This window comes from Crotalus tigris, unplaced genomic scaffold, assembly GCF_016545835.1.
Source record: "Crotalus tigris isolate CLP2741 ecotype Arizona unplaced genomic scaffold, ASM1654583v1 scf7180000017685.4511686, whole genome shotgun sequence".
Taxonomy (NCBI): Eukaryota; Metazoa; Chordata; class Lepidosauria; order Squamata; family Viperidae; genus Crotalus; species Crotalus tigris.
In genome coordinates this window covers 2,413,682-2,432,414 of record NW_024096565.1, presented here as the reverse complement: position 1 = coordinate 2,432,414, position 18,733 = coordinate 2,413,682, and the positions used below count along the sequence as shown (strand labels likewise).

Below are 18,733 nucleotides of genomic sequence, written 5' to 3'. Positions count from 1 at the left end.
ACACAGCAAAATCCAGATATATGGACCTCAACTACTAAAATATTTAGCAAGGACCATGTCATCTGAGCAATTATAAGTTTTGAAATTCACACTTTGGTAGACACCCAGGTGGAGAAACACAGCTCTAAAGCTTCTATAAGGCTAAAGCCTCTATAAAGAGATTAAATCCATATCCTAAAATTACTTTCACTGTTGGATCCAGGCCTGAATAATACAACTGAAAATAGATCACATCAAATAACTTTTTGAGGATAACCTAAAATGCTTTCCTTCCTATTAAAAATGGATATTCATTTCATACTGCTCATTGGCCTAGTGAATAATAATAGCAGTTATATACTGCTTCACAGTGCTTTACAACCCTCTCTAAGCGCTTTACAGAATCAGCATATTGCCCCCAACAATCTGGGTCCTCATTTTACCGACCTCGGAAGGATGGAAAGCTGAGTCAATCTTGAGCTGGTGAGACTCAAACTACTAGCAGTTGGCAGTCAGCAGAATTAGCCTGCAGTACTGCATTCTAACCAGTGTACCATCACAGCTCTTACAATAATAATAATGATGATGACGATGACACAAAATGTTACACATAAATCCAACTATATAAGTCATATGTGGGATAGGATTCCTAAAAGTGGTGTACAATTGCATGGTTTCATATTAAACTTTGGGAAAGTGCCTGGTTTAATTGGTTGAACGTTTTGTTGTGTCAAGGAAAAACCCAGAATCCTGTCTTTCTTGATATCTCAAAAGCTGTCAGTTGTCTCCAAGGTCTACTATTCAGAAACAGACTGTCTATGAAACTAAATGAATGCATACCACCATCATGATCATGTGTAGGCCTTTTCTTTCATCAATTTATCTAATCCCCCTTTAAAGCCCCAGAACCAAGAAATTCATAACTTCAGGAAGCATATTTCAGAACCTGCATCTACCTTTAAAGATCCAGGACAATGTAGAAGAATTCCACTATCAACTACAATGCTAAATTACATTATTTCAGTAATGCATTGTTGTTGTTTTTTCCTGAAAAGGTTTTCTCATCCATAATTTCATATGGATGAGAAAACCTTTTCAGGAAAAAAACAATAATCCTGTTTCTGATTAAAAAAAGCACTTGTATTCAAACCATATATGAAGGTGGGATGCTCTGGAAACAGTAGATTGTACTGTATAAGATTATAGTCCCATCATTTACAATTGTTAAATGATTAAAAACAGCAAAGTTTCTAACAATAAGTAACTAACATCTACTTAAATCATCTACACTTAGGACTGAGACCAGAAATAATAATAATTCCAAATATTTTCTCAAAGTTTTGGGGCTGTTGAAGGCATCGTGAAATCTAACATAAATCTGTGAAGCTACAAAATTACTATTTTAAGAAAATAATAAATGAGATTCTGTAGTTTTAATGGAAGCATGCATGCACACACACACACATACATGCAAAATTATGCACTCTGATGAAACTATAGCTCATTTTTGGAACTGTAAGGATATTATGGTAAAGAGAAAATTACAGCCATTCAGTTGGGCATTAGCCGAATTGCCTTGTGGCAAGACGGGAGGCAACAAATTTAATAAGTAAATAAATGAAATATTTAAAGTGTTTGAAGTATTGATCCTTTTCACTCACTACTTCGTAACTTATTGCAAGTGCAATATAAGTAGTCCTCAACTTACAACAGTTCGTTTAGTGACCATTGACAAATGACTCACATTTATGACGGTCACAGTGTCCTGGGCTTATGTGATCACCTTTTGCGACCTTCTGGCAAGCAAAGTCAATGGGGAATCCAGATTCACTTAACAACTGTGTTACTAATTCAACAAGTGCAGTGATTCTCTTAACAACTGTGGAAGGAAAGATCCTAAAATGGGGGGGGGGGAAACTCACTTGGCAAATGTCTCACTTAACAGAAATGTTGTGGTTGTAAATCAAGGAATATCTGTAATAGAAAAGCAACTTTACTCTTGTTTCCATGATTTCCTAATCCTAAATTAGGACACCTATCAGGATCATCTCATTCCTTGCATCTTAGGTACTACAGGTAGTCCTCAACATACAACAGTTCATTTAGTGACCGTTCAAAAGTTACAACGGCACTGAAAAAAGTGAATTATGACCATTTTTCACAGTTACAATCTTTGCAGCATCCACATGATCATGTGATCAAAATTCAATTGCTAGGCAACTGGTCCATACTTCTGACCATTACAACATACCGGGGACATGTGATCCCCTTTTGTGACCTTCTGACAAGCAAAGTCAATGGGGAAGCCAGATTCACTTAACAACCAGGTTACTAACTTATCAACTGCAGCGACTCATTTAACAACTGTGGCACAAACGGTGGTAAAAGGGAGCAAAATTCACTTTAAAAACGTCCCATTTAACAACAGAACATTTGGGCTCGATTCTAGTCATTAAGTCAAGCACTAGCTGTACATGCATTTAGCTAACTATATGAACACAAAACCTGGAGTGAAGTAAAGAGATGTACGACTGTTAAGCTACAAAAAAAAGCCCTACCACATTGTCACTGGCAGGTCTCTATGAAATCATATTAACCCTAAATTATTTTACAGACTCTTTCCTATATCTCTCCATAATTTAAAAAGCTGTTATCTAGAGAAACTGTGCTTACCTCTTCCCTTCAGTGTCCACCGCCTGGATATAAAAATACCGAGCAGGAAGAACAATTCCTGCTCTCAGTCCAGGTCCCCATAGTAAACTTCTTTCTGGACTTAACTGGGTTCCATAAAGTGATTCACATACTACAGGGATTGTCCCCAGAGGTAAAAAGCAAGTCAACCAAATGCTAAACATTTACAAGATTTCCTTTTAAGAAACAAAGCAAACCAAATGCAGAGGCAGAGGAGCGGGGTAGCCAGACGTATTGCTCTGTTAGGTAAAAATGAGCAGAAGTACGCACACTGTGGTTCTTTCGAAGTATTTCCTCAGCCACACATCATTTTCTGATGCTTTCTTAAAATGCACGCTCCAATACTCCCAAGCGTTCTTTCAAAAATTCCTCTCCAATCATTTCAACTTCTTTAAAAATCTAGAAGTGAATGTCTGTTTTTGCTCTGGATAACTTTGGAGAAAGAGAGGGAAATGAACAAAAACCCGTATCCTATTTCCTTTGTTTTGCCTGTGCCGCCTTTACTCTTTTTTCTTCAGTAACATCTTACAATTACTGCCAAGCCCAAAGGGGTGGAGAAGGGAAAGGAATAGGATCATTGGTCCAATAAAACTTCTTCCGAATGAAAAATCACATGGGAGCCACTTCCCAGGTTCATCAGTAATGCTGGGAAATGTAGTCCAAAGGTATCCGGAAATTTGGAACAGTGTATAAACTAACTAAATTGTGGAATGTACGAAAATCAGATTTTTTTAAAAAAAAAAATAGCACTTTAAATATGCCAAAAAGCATCTTACTGCTTAAAAGCTCCCAACTGTTTGCAACTGTAAGAGATGCTAGAAAATCCCATGTTGATTTAGTTTATCTAAAGTATATAAGGGGCAGAGACACATGACCCCACATGCTTGATGTAATTTGCATTTTAAATTAAAAGCATATTTGCAAGATCTTATAAAAGACTACTGTGTTTGCATCTTATCCCCAAGAGTTTTGCATTGCTTGCAGACTAGGAAATAGGGCGTTCAGCAAGTTGAATAGTATCTTTAAAAAGGAATATAATGGTTGAAACAAACGTATTGCAATCCGAATCCCTACCTTATCTCTCCAGCTTCTCCTTGCTGTTCAGCTATAATCTTATCCTGTTTTGGGAACACTAAATTAGCTATTTTTCAAGCAGCCACAAAGAGGATCGTGCTAAAAAAAATGTAAAATGCATCTAAAAACCTCTAAACTGATTTTTTTTTCTAGACAACACTGCAGCATCGGGACCTTCAATCGATCCTACCGCACTCTAATTGTATTCATACAATACAGTTCTGATTAACAAAATCTCTACACGCCCCAAATAAACGATTCTCGCCATCCAGCTTCCGGCAATGACCAGTTACGTCCCACCCGAGAAGGACCGATCATCACTCGAGGATAAGAAAAGCGGGAAATCCTTTACATTAGGGGTCTCCAACCTTGGCAACATACTCCAAGCATGGCTGGCTGAGGAATTCTGGGAGTTGAAGTCCACAAGTCTTACAGTTTACTAAGGTTGGAGACTCCTGCTTTATGTATTGACTCCCTCTTCCCACAAGCCGAAACCAAACCAGGTTCCGGCTTTTCAGCACGCGCCAGAAGGACAAGCAAGGTAATTCGCAAGCGGTCCAACGCGCGTCACTCCTCTGGCAAATTAGAAAGACTCTTGGACGGGATGCCAATCAAGATGCAGAATAGCCACTCCGGGAAAGAGGCGTGGTTTACGGAGAGAGCGCGCGCGCGCGTAGGTGAGAGAGCGGTGATGCGCACGCGCGCGTACTTGCACAAATTGCAAAGGCTATTGCCGCTAGCAAGCAGGTAAAGATGGACAATGGTATAGATAGGCGCCATAATCCTACATAGAAGATCTTCAGGAGAAAGGAGAAGAGAAACAGGTGAGGGCCTGGAGCAAGTAAGGACAGACGAATTTCTTATATTTCTTCATTCTTTTGCGGGAGCAGAAATCTGGGATGTAATCAAAGGTGGATAGAGGTGTTATGGAAGGGCGTGGATGCGTTTCAGGGAGAATCTTAAAAGTATATCGAGGGAGCCTCCTTGAATAACGGTAATACATCTTGCACAGGAAATACAGGAACAATATAACAACGTAATTGCACAACATATGGCCCTCAAGGTGTGGCTCTGCCACAATTTCCAACAACACAGCTGGCATTATCAACCATGGAAAATGCTGGGAGAGGAGAGTCAGCCACATCCTGGACATCCATGCACACAGGGCTTATGCATCCTCTCCCATTGGAGTACAAAATGTTTGGTGGGTGCCATTTTTGGAATATGCAGTTGAAGAAGCTATTACTTCCATCCAATTCATTGGTAGTGTTGAATTTCAGTTGCATGTGGTTGCCTCTGGTCTTACTACAAAAACTAGCAGCAGGGTGGAGGATAAATTGATTATTTTACTCCTTTGACAGTATACTTAGGGGAAGGATCGGGATGATAGCTAATAAATAAGCAGGCCCTATTGCTATCCTAAAAAAAAGTGAATTGCCTTTTTGTAGGCTAATAATTTTTGTGGCCTCATTTAAGGGGATGTTCATTGGCATCCATATGTTTGAAAATAAAATGCTGGATCTGATACTGTTGACTGTTCTAATTAGAAACCATAGTCCTTTGTTAATATTATCTATAGTCCCTTTTTGTTTGTCTAGACATGCAGTATTAAACTGAGTGGCTTGTGAACACTTAGCTTTGCTTTTCAAACTGCACAGTATTTTAATCTTAGAGAGAATTTAATAAACCTTGCAAAATTAGTGAAAGGCTCAAAAACAACCGTCTGATTCTGATACTTTTTAAATGTGTTTGAATCAAAATACTTAGCACTCCTAACCTCTTGAGCACAAGTTTGAAGAAGTCTGATCTGAAAGCATTTAGGGCATTTTAAACTTAAATAATGGGTGGGAAGGATATGTGTTAAAAGCTGATAAAATATTAATGGGTGTAGGAGAAAATATCTCTTTGTATTAATTAAACTGTAGAATGTGTGATGCACAAAATGAAATATTTTTCCATGTATGGTTTAAATCTTGAGATTTATTTTAAGAAGAAAAGGTGGTGATTTATGTCTTTTAATAGGTCACTTTAAAATGACTTTTTGTGTAATGCTTCTGGAGTTAGAAGGGTTAGTTCTATTTGTACCTGGCATGCCATATAGGATTTCTGAATTCAGAACTACCTAATCTTGTGTCATTTGCTTAAGGTAAACTGGAAATATAATGTCTTCAAACTCTACTTACCAGCTTCACAAAAGCATCTGACAGGCTGCCATAGGAGTCCACAAACTGAATGAGTGATGCCATGAACATCATGGACCAAATTATGTAATGTTATATAATTGAAGCAAATGAACCTCCTGTGCATAATTTGCACAATGATATGCATGATGTTATTGTGGCTGCACTGAATTCCTGTGCAGGCTGCTGTTAAAAAACAATATAAAAAAGATAACAGGTACTAATCTTGAAGATAGTAATCTTCATACAAATTTTTGTTCATGTACTTTGTCAATTAATAGGGTATAAATGCTATTTTCTTTGCTACTTTATGGCAAACTTGTGAGAAAATGTTATACATAATTAAAACTAGTAAGTAAAATATGAAAAATGTTGACCCTTATGAACCTGTTTGAATGGTCACTAAGTTAAATTAGGTTTTTTATTTAAAAGTTCTTGATTTAGTGCAAGAGCACTTGTTTGAAATCATACTAACTTGATTGATTGATTGATTGATTGATTATGTGCTATCAGGTTGCTTTCAATCCTTGGCAACAACATCCATATACTTTCTCCATGACAGTATGTTCCTAACCTAGTCCTCTGGATCTTCCATCAGAATACCCATTGCTATTTTAATTGAGTCCCTCTACCTGGTATCAGTAGAAATTGATGTTGCAGTTTTTCCACATATTAGTTCTGGCACTAACCATTTATAATTATGTAACTTGGACAGCCTTGCATCTCTGGGCAGACCTTCCAGGACCATTAAGCAATGTTATCATATAGACATGGGCACCATCATTGAAAAAAGTTAAAGTTAGCCACCCTCCTTTCCTAATTGGTGGATCAGTTAAGGCAGGGGTCCCCAACTCCGGTCTATGGACCGGCACCAGGGCACGGCATGCCAGAAACCAGGCACGCAAACAAGTGAAGCCCCATCTGCGGGATGCAGGAAGCACATGAAACCACACCCCCTCTGGTCCACGGAAAAGCCTCTCTCCACGGAACAGGTCCCTGGTGCCCAAAAGGTTGGGGGTCACTGAGCTAAGGAAGAGTTTCATCTGAAGAACTTTGAGCCCTCATTGATAAATTAGGGAGGAGTTGTACTTTCAGTTGGTTTAAAGCAGTGGTTCTCAACCTGTGGGTCGGGACCCCATTTGGGGTCGAACGACCATTTCATGGGGGTCGCCAAACAAGGCTGCCGCCATTTTTTTCCCCTTTTCTTTGGCCAAGCCCCTGGCACCCAGTGATGTATAAGTGGTTGGGGGTCACCACAACATGGGGAACTGTATTATGGGGTCGCGGCATTAGAAAGGTTGAGAACCACTGGTTTAAAGAAATTTAAATAATTGAATAGAAATCTTCCTCTAATTTTTGCATCTTCTTAGTTGAGCCTGAAATGTTTATATAAGTTTTTTCTCTCAAAACATGTAACATTGAAGATAAAAGAAAACTGATGATGTGGACAAGCCCTAAGTTTTTGTTAGAATTTTTTTTTTTACTTTGGATTATTAGCTAAAAAAGATGTTTTCTTTTTCATTTCAGGAAATTTGAAAATGTATTTTGAAAATCTTGAAAAAGTGTAAATTATGTTTGAGTATACAAGAAACATTTGATGTACCTTCCTCATCTGGAGAAAACAAATTACAGATCATTCAATGCCTAATATCAAAGACTCTCAATTGGAGAGTGATTCTGAAGAAAATGGGCACAAAACCGGAAGGAAGACTTCAGAAGTTAATCTTCACGGTACTATAAAATCATTTTGTGCTCCAGGTACCTCAGGTGCATCTCTGAGTTCTAGTGGGGACAGGCATTATCCATGGGGATGTCCTGTGACTCACACCCAGGAAAAGTTTTATACCATTTGTTCAGACTACGCTTTTTTAAATCGGGTAACATCTATTTGCAAAAGCCCAAGTGCTACAGTTAGTGCCTGCTTACAAAACAGTGCTGCCTTAAATGATGGAAATAATTCTGGTTTTATTAGTGTTCGAACTGGACCTTCGGATGTAGTTTACAACGATGATTCTAATCTGGAAAGTTTATCAATTAGTCTTGGAAAACTGCCATTGGCATGGGAAATTGATAAGTCTGAATTCAGTGATACATCCCCAGATTTGAAAAATCGAGCAGGTACATTTGTCATTTTACTTAAGCATCTAAATCATCTTTCTTATTCTAATAAATGAAAATATTTTTATTCTGCTGTTTTGTTCTACATTTACAACATTTATACATTGGGTACTATTAGAGTTTCAGTATTTCAGAAACAACTGTAGTTATATAAATAAAAGTATTTTTAATTTGCCAAAATCATATTTTGAACTTTATTAATTTACATGCTCACCATTCATTTTCAACTGCAATGTTCATGGAGAATTGGGTTTTCTTTCCTATTCCTAGCATTATCAGCTTACTACTTAGAAAATAATATTGCTATGATGCTAGTACTAAAGTTCCTCAAATCCTTAAAGCAGTATAAAAATAAAATAGGACTTTGCAATCCAATAAAATTGGATTACAATCATTAGCAGCATATGCAAGTCACCATTTGTACATGATCTCAAAAGTAAAAGAGAAATGGTTGCCTTAAACTGCACCTTCTAAATTTATGGCATTTTAAATAATAAAGTCATTTCCCAAGGAGCTTTCAGAGTCAAATTTGACCATAGAAGACCCAGTAGAAGGAAGAAAGAGTGACTATTACAGGGTAAACATAATTATACAATATCATGGAACATATGGGGACATTGAATATGCTGAAAAGGAATATGTAATTATTCAGAACTGAACTGGAAAAAATATTTTGAGGAAGAGGGGTTAAGCCTAAGCTTCTTTAATATCCTGAATATTTAGAAATTATTTATTTATTTACAGGCGACATGAAGAAACAAGCAAACAAGAAAACAGTTGCAGATAAGAAAAGTAAACAATACAGGGAATGTCCACAACATTACACCCTTGAAGAAATAAAGCCACGGAAAGTGTTAGATCTCCGGAGATGGTAGTATTTGAAAACATTAGTATTGCTATAGTTGTGTATGGCTGAATACTTTAATACTGGTTAAATAAGTTTTTTTTAATAATTGGGGGGGGTCATACTTTTTTTTTTAATACTGTGGCATCTCAATGCTATGATGGCAAGGGCTGAAGACATTTTTGTGGAAGGAAATTGAGGTGCATTGAAGTGCAACTGCTTTAAGCCTTCTGGTTTTCATTACAGCATATGAAAATTTGCCTATGAAAAATTTGTTTTAAAGGTACTGCATAAGTCGCCCCCAATATAAGACTTCCTGTGGGATTTCCTCTCTAGTCTCTTGCTGGAATTTCCTATATAGCACAATGGGAACTGGAAAGTAAGTTATTCTTCAGTATATTCACTGTGTTCCTTTGGGAATCTAGTGACGCTTTTATTGCCATTTAGTATACTTAAGATGCAACTTAGTCTTTGTTTTCTATAATTGCTTATATTCTGAACTTTTTAATTTCTAAATCCAGTTTACCACCTATTACTCAAGAAGAGGCTTTGCACATATTGGGCATTCAACCACCTTTTGAAGAGATAAGATTTGGTCCATTTACTGGAAATACTACATTAATGAGGTAAACAATGTTCTTGAACTGTCTTGTTCTCCTAAATGTGGAATGTACATAGGGAGTGTGTGTCTCTCTATCTGTATAAAGCGTAATTTTTATTCTGGAAAATAAAAATAGGCTTGTCATTATATAGCATGTTCATTAGCTTATTTCTAGGGAACCATGTGTAGAATTATAGAAAAACAGAAACAACCTTAAGGCAGATAGTCCTCGATTTACAACCACAATTGAGCCCAAACTTTCTGTTGCTGAGTGAAACATTTGTTAAGTGAGTCTTTCCCCATTTTTCTTTCTTGCCACAGTTGTTAAGTGAATCACTGCTGTTGTTAAGTTAGTAAATGGTTATTAAGTGAACTTGGCTTCCCCATTGACTTTGCTTGTCAGAAGGTCGCCAAAGCTGATCATATCACCTTGGGACACTGCAGTTGTCATAAATATGAACCAGTTGCCAAGCATCTGGATTTTGATCATGTGACCGTGGGGATGCTATAACGGTCGTGTGAAAAATGACCATAAGTCACTTTCAGTCCTGTTGTAACTTTGAACAGACACCCAATGAACTGTTATAAATCGAGAACTACCTATAAACTGTTTTAAACACAACAAAATTCTAATCTATAAGCAGATTTATTTGTAGTAGTAATGCTTTTGACACATGGCTGACCTGCATTTGAGCCATATAGAAAAAAGGCAACAAACCTTGATTGTGTTTGATAGAATTATTTCTGTGAGAGGAATAAGGCAAAAAGGAGAGGGAAGGGTTTAGGATTATAAAGTACTTTGGCTAAACAAAAGAAACATGGAGATCAGAAAAAAGTTGTTTGAAAGAGGGCGTTCTAGAGTGAAATCAGAAGAAAAGAATGTCTGAATTTGGGAGTGTTACTCTTCAAAATGAGAAACAAATGTGCCCATAATTCAAATCAAGGGTATTTAATGTGTTTATTAGCTTATTAGTATTAGACTTCTAAGAAGAAATACTTTAAAACAAACACAGATTGCAGTCCCAAATACGCATGTATGAACAGGGATTATAATTGTTCTATATATCTGACTAAGGAATAGTGGGAATATTAGCCATGTCATATGTGTGTGGCAGGAAAAATGCTTTTTTATTGTTTTAACTGCTAATTTACATTTAAACCACACAGTTCTGCACTTTGTACTTTTCAGGTGGTTCAGACAAATTAATGATTATTTCCATGTAAAAGGATGTTCCTATTTTCTCTATAAACCTCACGGGAAATACAAGACTGCTGGAGAAACTGGTAAGAAGGCAGTTTTAATGACATGAGTAATTCTTTGCAGCTGTTAAAAGAGCAGAACGAAATAGGTGTGGGGTCTGTTTATTTTTCCCAGTTGGTTTCATGTCTATTTTTGAATTTGTATTGGATTTTTTTTAAAAAAAAAATTGATATACTGTATTTTTTCTGGGATTTTGTGTTCCCAATTGCTAACTGGATATGGAGAAAAGGGAATTGTTTATTTCTTTGACTTGTTTCCTCTGAACATCTGTTACCAGAGTTCCTCACCTCAGGAAAGGAGAGTTGGATAACAGTGGCAATGGAGAGTTGGAGCCCCATATGCACCCTCCGCCCACTTTAGTTGTAGATATTGCAACTCACTTGAAATTTTCTGGCAGGAAAAACATTGCTTCTAAATAACCAAGTTTTTTGTTTGAGAGGGGTTTAAATTGCAGGTAGTCCTTATTTAATGATAACAATTGAGACCAAAAGTTCTGCCATTAAGTGAAGCAGTTGCTAAATGGGAAATCAAATAATTGTATTTTCCTTTCCCCCACCCCTCTTTGGAATGCTGACCCTGTTGCTGGGATAATTAGCAAGAAGGCAGTTAATATTTGTATTTACCTTCACTGGAGAGAAAGTGATGATAAGAGAGTAAGCAGGCACCCAATGTGGAATATACATTGTAAGTCATGCCCTGACTTGTGGCTGCAGGTGCCAGTGCATTGCTTTCAGTGTGTACTCCCCATCGTGTGCTTGTTTATTAGCTATATAATCCCTTCTTATTCAATCTTTCTACTCTGCAAGCGGTGGGGGGGGGGGAGAAAATAGATCAGGTACAGGACAATGCATATTGATTATAATAGTGATCAAATGACTAAGGAACAGTGCAAAGGTAAAAAAATGCAGCCATTGGTCATGAAGTTATTTTTTTTCAGCAGTCACTAAGCAAGGACTACCGATATCAGTGGCTGCCAACCTTTGAGTACCAAGGACTTGTTCTTTGGAGAGAGATGTTTCCGCAAACCGAAAGAGGCGTGATTTTACATGCTGCCTGCATCCAGTGGATTGGGCCTCGCTTGCTACCGGTGCCGATTCACGGATCAGGGGTTTGGGACCCCTGACTTATATGTTGCTACATTATCTTGCATTCTATCCTATCCTATCCTATTCTATATCATATCCTATATCATATCATATTTGCATTATTTTATATTGATTACAGATGGTAATTTTTTTAAATTACAGGTAATTTTTTAAAAATAATATTAAACTAAAAGTGTGTCTTAATAGTTAATAAAATACCTTTGTAATGTTTTAATTTCTTTTTAATTTGTAGCTTCAGGAGCTCTAACAAAATTAACACAAGGACTGCAAGATGAATCAATGGCATATATTTATCATTGCCAAAATCATTATTTTTGCCCAATTGGATTTGAAGCAACTCCAATAAAGCCAAGTAAAGCATATAAGTAAGACCCTCAAAATCTACTTGATTTCATCAGTGGCACCAACACACCTGCAATCATCTTACAAAAAATGAACCTTTAATTGCTCATATTAACTTTATAGCTTTATCAGCAAACATGGGATGTAGAATCCTATAGTACAGTTATGTGGGTTTGGTTAAATCTGCATTAACAATCGCTAGATGGCAATATTTTTTTCAGATACAGTTTTCCAAAATGGGAGCAATATTAATTTAAACTGCAAGTCTTGTTCTACAAGAACTGTCTCTGATGCAGTACTCTGGATAAACCTGCTTGTCACCAAACAAGTCTGAAAGACCATGAATTTATGGTGTATGGTGTATCATGTATGATAAATGCATTTCTATCTTTATTTCAGCTGTATCCTAAGTGTCTAACTCACATTGCATTTGATATAAGTCTTGCTTCTTTCATTTAGAAGAATAGCCTTTTAAAGTCTTCAATAAAATCCTTGAACTTTATTTTTTTTTAATGAAATCTGTATGGAAATTTTGTTTTTTTTCATTAGGTGAATCCAATTTCATTAGTTTGACTTCTACTAAAAATAGATGTGCTGGTTTGCATGAACCCGCATTGGTGGGAATTGCTATTCTTTCCTTAAATGTACAAATGAATGGATTTTACATTTCTTTTGGCCTTTAACTGATTAAAGGGGCAGAAAACACTGTTTCTGCAGAGATTATAAAGCATTATATTGTATATATGTTTTTTGCTTTTATACTAAAATAAAAATTAGCACTAATTCATTGGAGGTAATTAGGGACTTGAAAAGAACTTAAAAGCCATTGAATCCAGCCTACTGCAGAAACAGCTACTGCCATCTTTCTGAGTAGGAATAAAGATGAATTCTAGAGCAAATATGTTCTGTCTGTGCAGAAATACTTAGAGAAAGGGTACAATTGCTGAAATGTCAATCTCTCGAAGAATACATTTGTTATTTTAATTTTACACATAAATAACCTGCTATCTAAGGATATAGAGCGGCCTGGGTTAAGTTTGCAAATATTTCATATATTATGAAACTAGGAGCAGTAGATATTTTTGTTTCTTCTAAAGATGAAGGTCATAGATATTAAAAATATATTTTAGTCATATTTAATATATTTTATGTTACCATATAACAACTAATTATTCATTTTGGCCAGTGACAAGTTAAATTGCTTGTTTGATAAACATTTTGTCTATCATTTTTGTGCATCAGAGGATGTCTCTTACAGCAAGATGTAGAATACTGGATACTCATTGGAGAGCCAAGCAGAAAACACCCCACTATTCACTGCAAAAAGTAAGTTTGCGCAAAAGATCATATAATTTTTGAGATATTTAGATACGGCGTGTTCCTTTGGCATCCACAAATACTCATATGAACACCGATTCCTAGGTGAATAAGTATAAGATACAGATCCCCAAATAGAATTGGAAATGTACTGAAACTTCAAAATTTACATGTTTTAGCTGAGATTTCTTTTCTAGAGACTCAATATTTCATCCACCTCCCAAAGTGAGTGCTAATCTGGCATCCGTCTTGTAACTGAAAATTGAGAATCAGATTTTGAGGGAAAAAATACACTTACCATGGGAATGGAAGAAAATGGACATTTACTTTATATGCTATGAAATGGTTTAGTTTCTTGAAACTTGAAAATAATTCTTTATATTTGCTTTTGACTGTATACCTAAATTCAGTTTTAATGACATTAACTGAGACCATTTCTAGAGATATCAAAATGAGACCATTTCTAGAGATACCAAAACTTCAGAAAGTAGACCATAGCTCATTCTCGATAAACCAGATCATTATGGGATGGATGGTCCTGCTGTTGGATGGATTCACAGCTGGCTAAACAAGTAATAGTCAATACATGGTCCTTAATTGGTCTGTTTCCACATGGAGGGGAGGTACACAGTGGAGCACCCTAGGGTTCTATGCTGGTCCTAGTATTTTTCAGTTTCAAGATTTGAAAGGATCATGACAGACTTGAATATTTGGCCCTATCTAACAAAATGTTTAATGGTGAGAAATGTAAAGTTTGGAATTCAAACAAGAAAAAAACAGATACACAGGTAGAAAATATATGTCATATTTTGGTCACCACGATAAAAAAAACATTTTGAGGATATGGAAAGAATACAGAGAAAGGTGACAAGTATGTTGAGAGATCTGGGGCCGGTCCTATGAAGAGCAGTTAAAGAAACGTGGTATGTTTAACCTAAAGAAGTGATGATTAAGAAGAGACGTGGTATAATTCTTCCAGTATATGAAGCAATGTCACTGGGCAGAGAGTGTGGACGTATTCTTCATAACACCCAAGAGTAAACCACCCAGAATCTTGCATTTGAGATGAAAAGCCATGTACAATAAAATAAATGCTTACTTACATAATGCCAGTGGCTGGAAATTTAACTTAAATAATAATTTCCTGACTGTAGGAGCTATTAAGCAGTGGATCAATCTGCCTCCTGAACACCGCTAGAGTTTTCAAGAAATGACTGGACAGGTATTTGTCTGGAATGGTAGAAAGATTTCTGAACTGGGCAGGAGGTTGGACCAGATGAATATTTGCTAAACATTTAGATAACATTTAGACAATTTATTTGCTAAAACAGGATCTATTTATAAAACCCACTTGGTATCTATTTATAAAACCTACTTGGTACCATTCTTTGGATTGAAGTAATTAAAAATATCAAGTGGTCCAGAAAAAATGTTTACTATCCAGCAGAAAGTTTACTGATTGCAGCTATTATGCTAAATATGAGACCCACAGTTAACATGACTTCATAGATTGCCACTCTTATTTCTAAAGACAGTTCAAAAATTGATTTCAATGTAAACTATATAATTTTAAACCAGATTTCTAAAAAATCATATTCTTGCTTATATAAATGTGAATGGCCTGTAAGATCTTTGAGAATGAACTTTTGGGGTTCCTACCAAAAGAATAGAAGCATTCACATCTCTTTGAAAGCTGTGGAACTTCTTCAAATTAGATATCTATATTAATCTTTCCCATGCTTTTCATATATAAAGCTAAAATAAGAAATTTGTGAAAAAAAGAGGAAGATAGTAAAGTGGTGTTATTTACTAAATGAATCAAAGGATTAGAACCCCTAGCTTTCATTTCAGGAAAAATATCAGTATTTGCACAATACTCCAGATTTTTGTTGTATTTGTGAATTTCTTTCCATCTTACTATGTAGGTGGGCAGACATTGTAACAGATTTAAACACTCAGAATCCTGAATACTTAGATATTAGGCACTTGGAAAGAGGTCTTCAGTATCGGAAGACAAAGAAGGTAAGAATGCTTCATATTAAAGCAGAGCTGCATGTTTGCCCGGAGGTAGCATTCATAAAGTACATTTAGATATTCTTGCATGATAATAATTATGGGAAAATTACTTTGCATTCACAAAATATGTTTCTACTTGTTAAAAACAGAAATGGCTTCATTAGTCTATCCCAGGGGTAGGCAACCTTGGCTCTTTTATGACTCATGGACTTCAATTCCCAGAATTCCTGAGCTATTGCCACCTTTGGATACAGCTCACACTAGGGCACATTTAGGAATTATCTTTGCATGGCAAGTGAGCTTCTCTTAATCCAAAATAAGATTTCAGTTCAGCAAATTCACTACTATTGATTATGTACCATCAAGTCATTTTTAACACCTAGTGGCTAGATAGATTTTTCTCACATGTCAATCTATCCCTAAGTCTTCCAATGGTGCATTCATCGCCATAGTAATTGAATCCATCCACTTGCTACTGATCATCCTCTTCTCTTTTCTTCCATCTTTTCCAGCATTAGAGATTTTTCCCAGAGAGCTAGGCCTTCACATAATGTGTCCAAACTAGGATAATTTGAGACTGTTCTTTTGAGTGAAAACTATGGATTGATTTGTTCAATGATTTATTGGCTAGTTTTTTTGACTGTCCATAGTACCGTGTTTTCCCCAAAATAAGACCCGTGGGTTTTTTTTTTACTTCCAAAAGAGGCAGTAGGTCTTATTTTGGGGGGATGTCTTGTTTTTTTCCCAACACCTGCCTCGCCTTGTGGCAGTGGCACCAACAGCCCCGTCCAGCAGGAGTCCACATGGCCATCGGCTCACTTCTGTGGCCGCTCATAACAGGAGGCCAAGTGGCCTGCCGCACTGTGCCACCGCCATGAGGCGAGGCAGGTGGGGGAGAGGGTGGAGCTGCCTCAAGCGCCCCATAGGCACCAAACACTTTTCGCCCAGAGAGAGACTGGAAACTTCATCTGCTTTTGAATGGGGCGCTTAGAAACCGAGCGATTTGCTCCATCTCCAAGCACCCCATTTGCAAGCAGACAAAGCTTCCAGTCTCCATCATTTCTCTGGGTAAAAAGTGTTTGGGCACCTATGGGGCGTTTGAAAACGGAGCACTCCGTTTCCAAACGCCCCATAGGCACCCAAATACTTTGTGAGAGGTGGTAGAATAGGAGGACTTCTAAAATCTATCATCCACTATGTCACAAGACTGCATTTTATGAATCAAGGCTGCATTTTGAAAAAAAAAATCACTAGATTTTCAAATACCTAGAACCAACAATGGATGATGAGAAGATGTAGCAGTTGTCCTATGTGGACTGAAAAAAGTTAGAACAAAACTCTGAAATGGGGAATTACATGTAAACCTACTAATTAAAATAATGTTGAACTCTTATTATAGAATAAATTGTTATTGTCATTGTCTATGGAAATTCTCAATCATCCAGGTCATAGTTGTCCCAAAGGTGCTTTTCCAAAAGGCAACTGGACTTCCTTAATTTTTTTTCCTTGAAAATGTTTTTCCACTTCTTCAGTTCAGCTTCTTCAGTTTTATTGTAACCACAGATTATATTCAGTAAAGAATTCTAACCAGTGCAAAAGACAAAGAAAGCATTAATTCAAATGGATGCAATCTTATTTCTTAATATATTGAGAGTGTTATTTTAACAAACATTGTATACATTTTAGGTAGGAGGGAATCTGCATTGTATCATTGCTCTTCAGAGGTTTAATTGGCACCGGTTTGGATCTTGGAACTTTTCACTTGGAAATGTTCAGCAAGAACTACAGCCTCCATCTCCAACTCAGGGCTTAGCCAAATCTGAGAGTGAAGACAACATCTCCAAGAAGCAACATGGGCGCCTTGGGCGATCATTCAGTGCTAACTTCCATCAAGTTTCTGTTTGGAGGAAGCTGTCTCATCTTCATGAAAGGCGGAATAGTGGCCTTCGACATTATGCCAACTGTGATGGGAAAGACTGAAAAGGAATTATTTTTCATCTGTGCTACTATAATACATTCCTAAAGCATGGTAATAATTTATTATGCACAGAAAAAGGAATGTAGGGAAATTTCATAAAATTCTTAGGAATGTTTGTTATTTGAGTATGTAATTGGTATATAATACTAATATGTTGTAATTGTTATATATTGGGAATAACAAGAAAAGTTAATTAAAAGACAAGCACAGAATACCAGTTATGGGCAATCTAGTATATTGGCTAATTGATTTATGTTTCAGACTATGAAATCAGATCAGATGTAGATCAAAATCATTTGTGGGCAGGAGATTTTGTTATGTGATACAGATTATAGATAAAGCATGAGATTATTATCTTCCAAAATGATTTATTAATTGCAAACTATATAATAATGACAAATGTTTAAAGTATATTCGTTTTAAGTATTTTCAAAAATGCAATAAATTCTGGTACAATTCAGAACTGACAAAACACTAAACGTCAATATATAATTAATTGATGATCTGTTTCTCAATGGAAATATTGTTTTATACAGTTTAAGCTGTTTGAGTTGGCAGTTTGTAATTAATAGGCAAGAAATCTATGAAATCTTCTGGAAAGATAAGGTAATTGTTTCTTTTAAAATTGGTCTAGTAAAAAAAATCACCACTGCCAGTCATGTCCTTTTGTGTGTGACCTGAATTCAACTCTCCATTGATTGGTTCCTTTTAGAGAAAATTCTCGCACTCATTTCATATGATTATTCAGTAAACACCAAAACTTTATGTCTTGGGCTGCAGTGATTTCTTCTAATACTTGAATTCTCTTTCACTTCACAACTTTGTTTGATTGTTGAGGAAGATGTTTAAGTGCCCAAATAAACTGACAGCCACAGCAATATACCTCTTCAGAGCACTCTTTGTAACTTTTTTTCAAATGATCATATCAAGTAGTTTTATTTGGAAGTATAATATTGGTTCTCATGGGAGAAAACATTTTAATAAAAAAAAGTCTTTATCCATTGATTATCTTCTTGTTCTTTAAATGTGTATGCTTGCAAAACTAGAGACAATAAAAAAGTAGGAATTGCTTTATCCAAGTCTTGGATAACCTTTTATCTATGTTTTTAGAAACTTGGTACTAAAAATCAGTTCTTCGTATCCCTCTGTAAGATAAGATTTTCCCTGTGAAATGAGTTGGCCGAAATGAGAAAAACATCAATCATTTCTAATTTATTTCAATCATA

General features: G+C 36.3%; 2 protein-coding genes across 6 annotated transcripts in view; one reads left to right on the top strand and one right to left on the bottom strand.

Moving 5' to 3' along the window:
- POGLUT2 (protein O-glucosyltransferase 2) overlaps positions 1-4,318 on the bottom strand; it is a 28,523-nt gene extending 24,205 nt beyond the window's left edge. Inside the window, exon 1 of one of the 3 annotated variants that reach the window (XM_039337719.1) lies at positions 3,745-4,318. Coding sequence is in view for 2 of the 3 variants with exons in the window: in XM_039337717.1 (XP_039193651.1) it covers positions 2,653-2,834 (182 nt within the window). In the remaining variant the exon portion in view is untranslated. Of the gene's footprint in view, positions 1-2,652; positions 3,701-3,744 lie in introns of those variants that run through there. The other 2 variants (XM_039337717.1, XM_039337718.1) reach the window with 2 other exon arrangements.
- Positions 4,319-4,411: 93 nt separating this feature from the next.
- On the top strand, positions 4,412-18,512 carry BIVM (basic, immunoglobulin-like variable motif containing). Of its 3 annotated transcripts, none has more exons than XM_039337720.1 (10): positions 4,412-4,568; positions 7,452-8,042; positions 8,787-8,913; positions 9,170-9,265; positions 9,408-9,512; positions 10,677-10,771; positions 12,087-12,219; positions 13,439-13,522; positions 15,439-15,535; positions 17,216-18,512. In XM_039337720.1, exons 2-10 carry the CDS (start codon positions 7,565-7,567, stop codon positions 17,507-17,509), a joined length of 1,509 nt encoding a protein of 502 aa, XP_039193654.1. In that variant the 5' UTR covers positions 4,412-4,568; positions 7,452-7,564; the 3' UTR covers positions 17,510-18,512. The 3 variants fall into 3 exon arrangements, with proteins under 3 accessions (XP_039193654.1, XP_039193655.1, XP_039193656.1); XM_039337721.1 differs by having other exon boundaries at positions 4,438-4,585; XM_039337722.1 differs by lacking the exon at positions 4,412-4,568 and having other exon boundaries at positions 7,499-7,655; positions 7,897-8,042.
- The last annotated feature ends 221 nt before the right edge of the window (positions 18,513-18,733 follow it).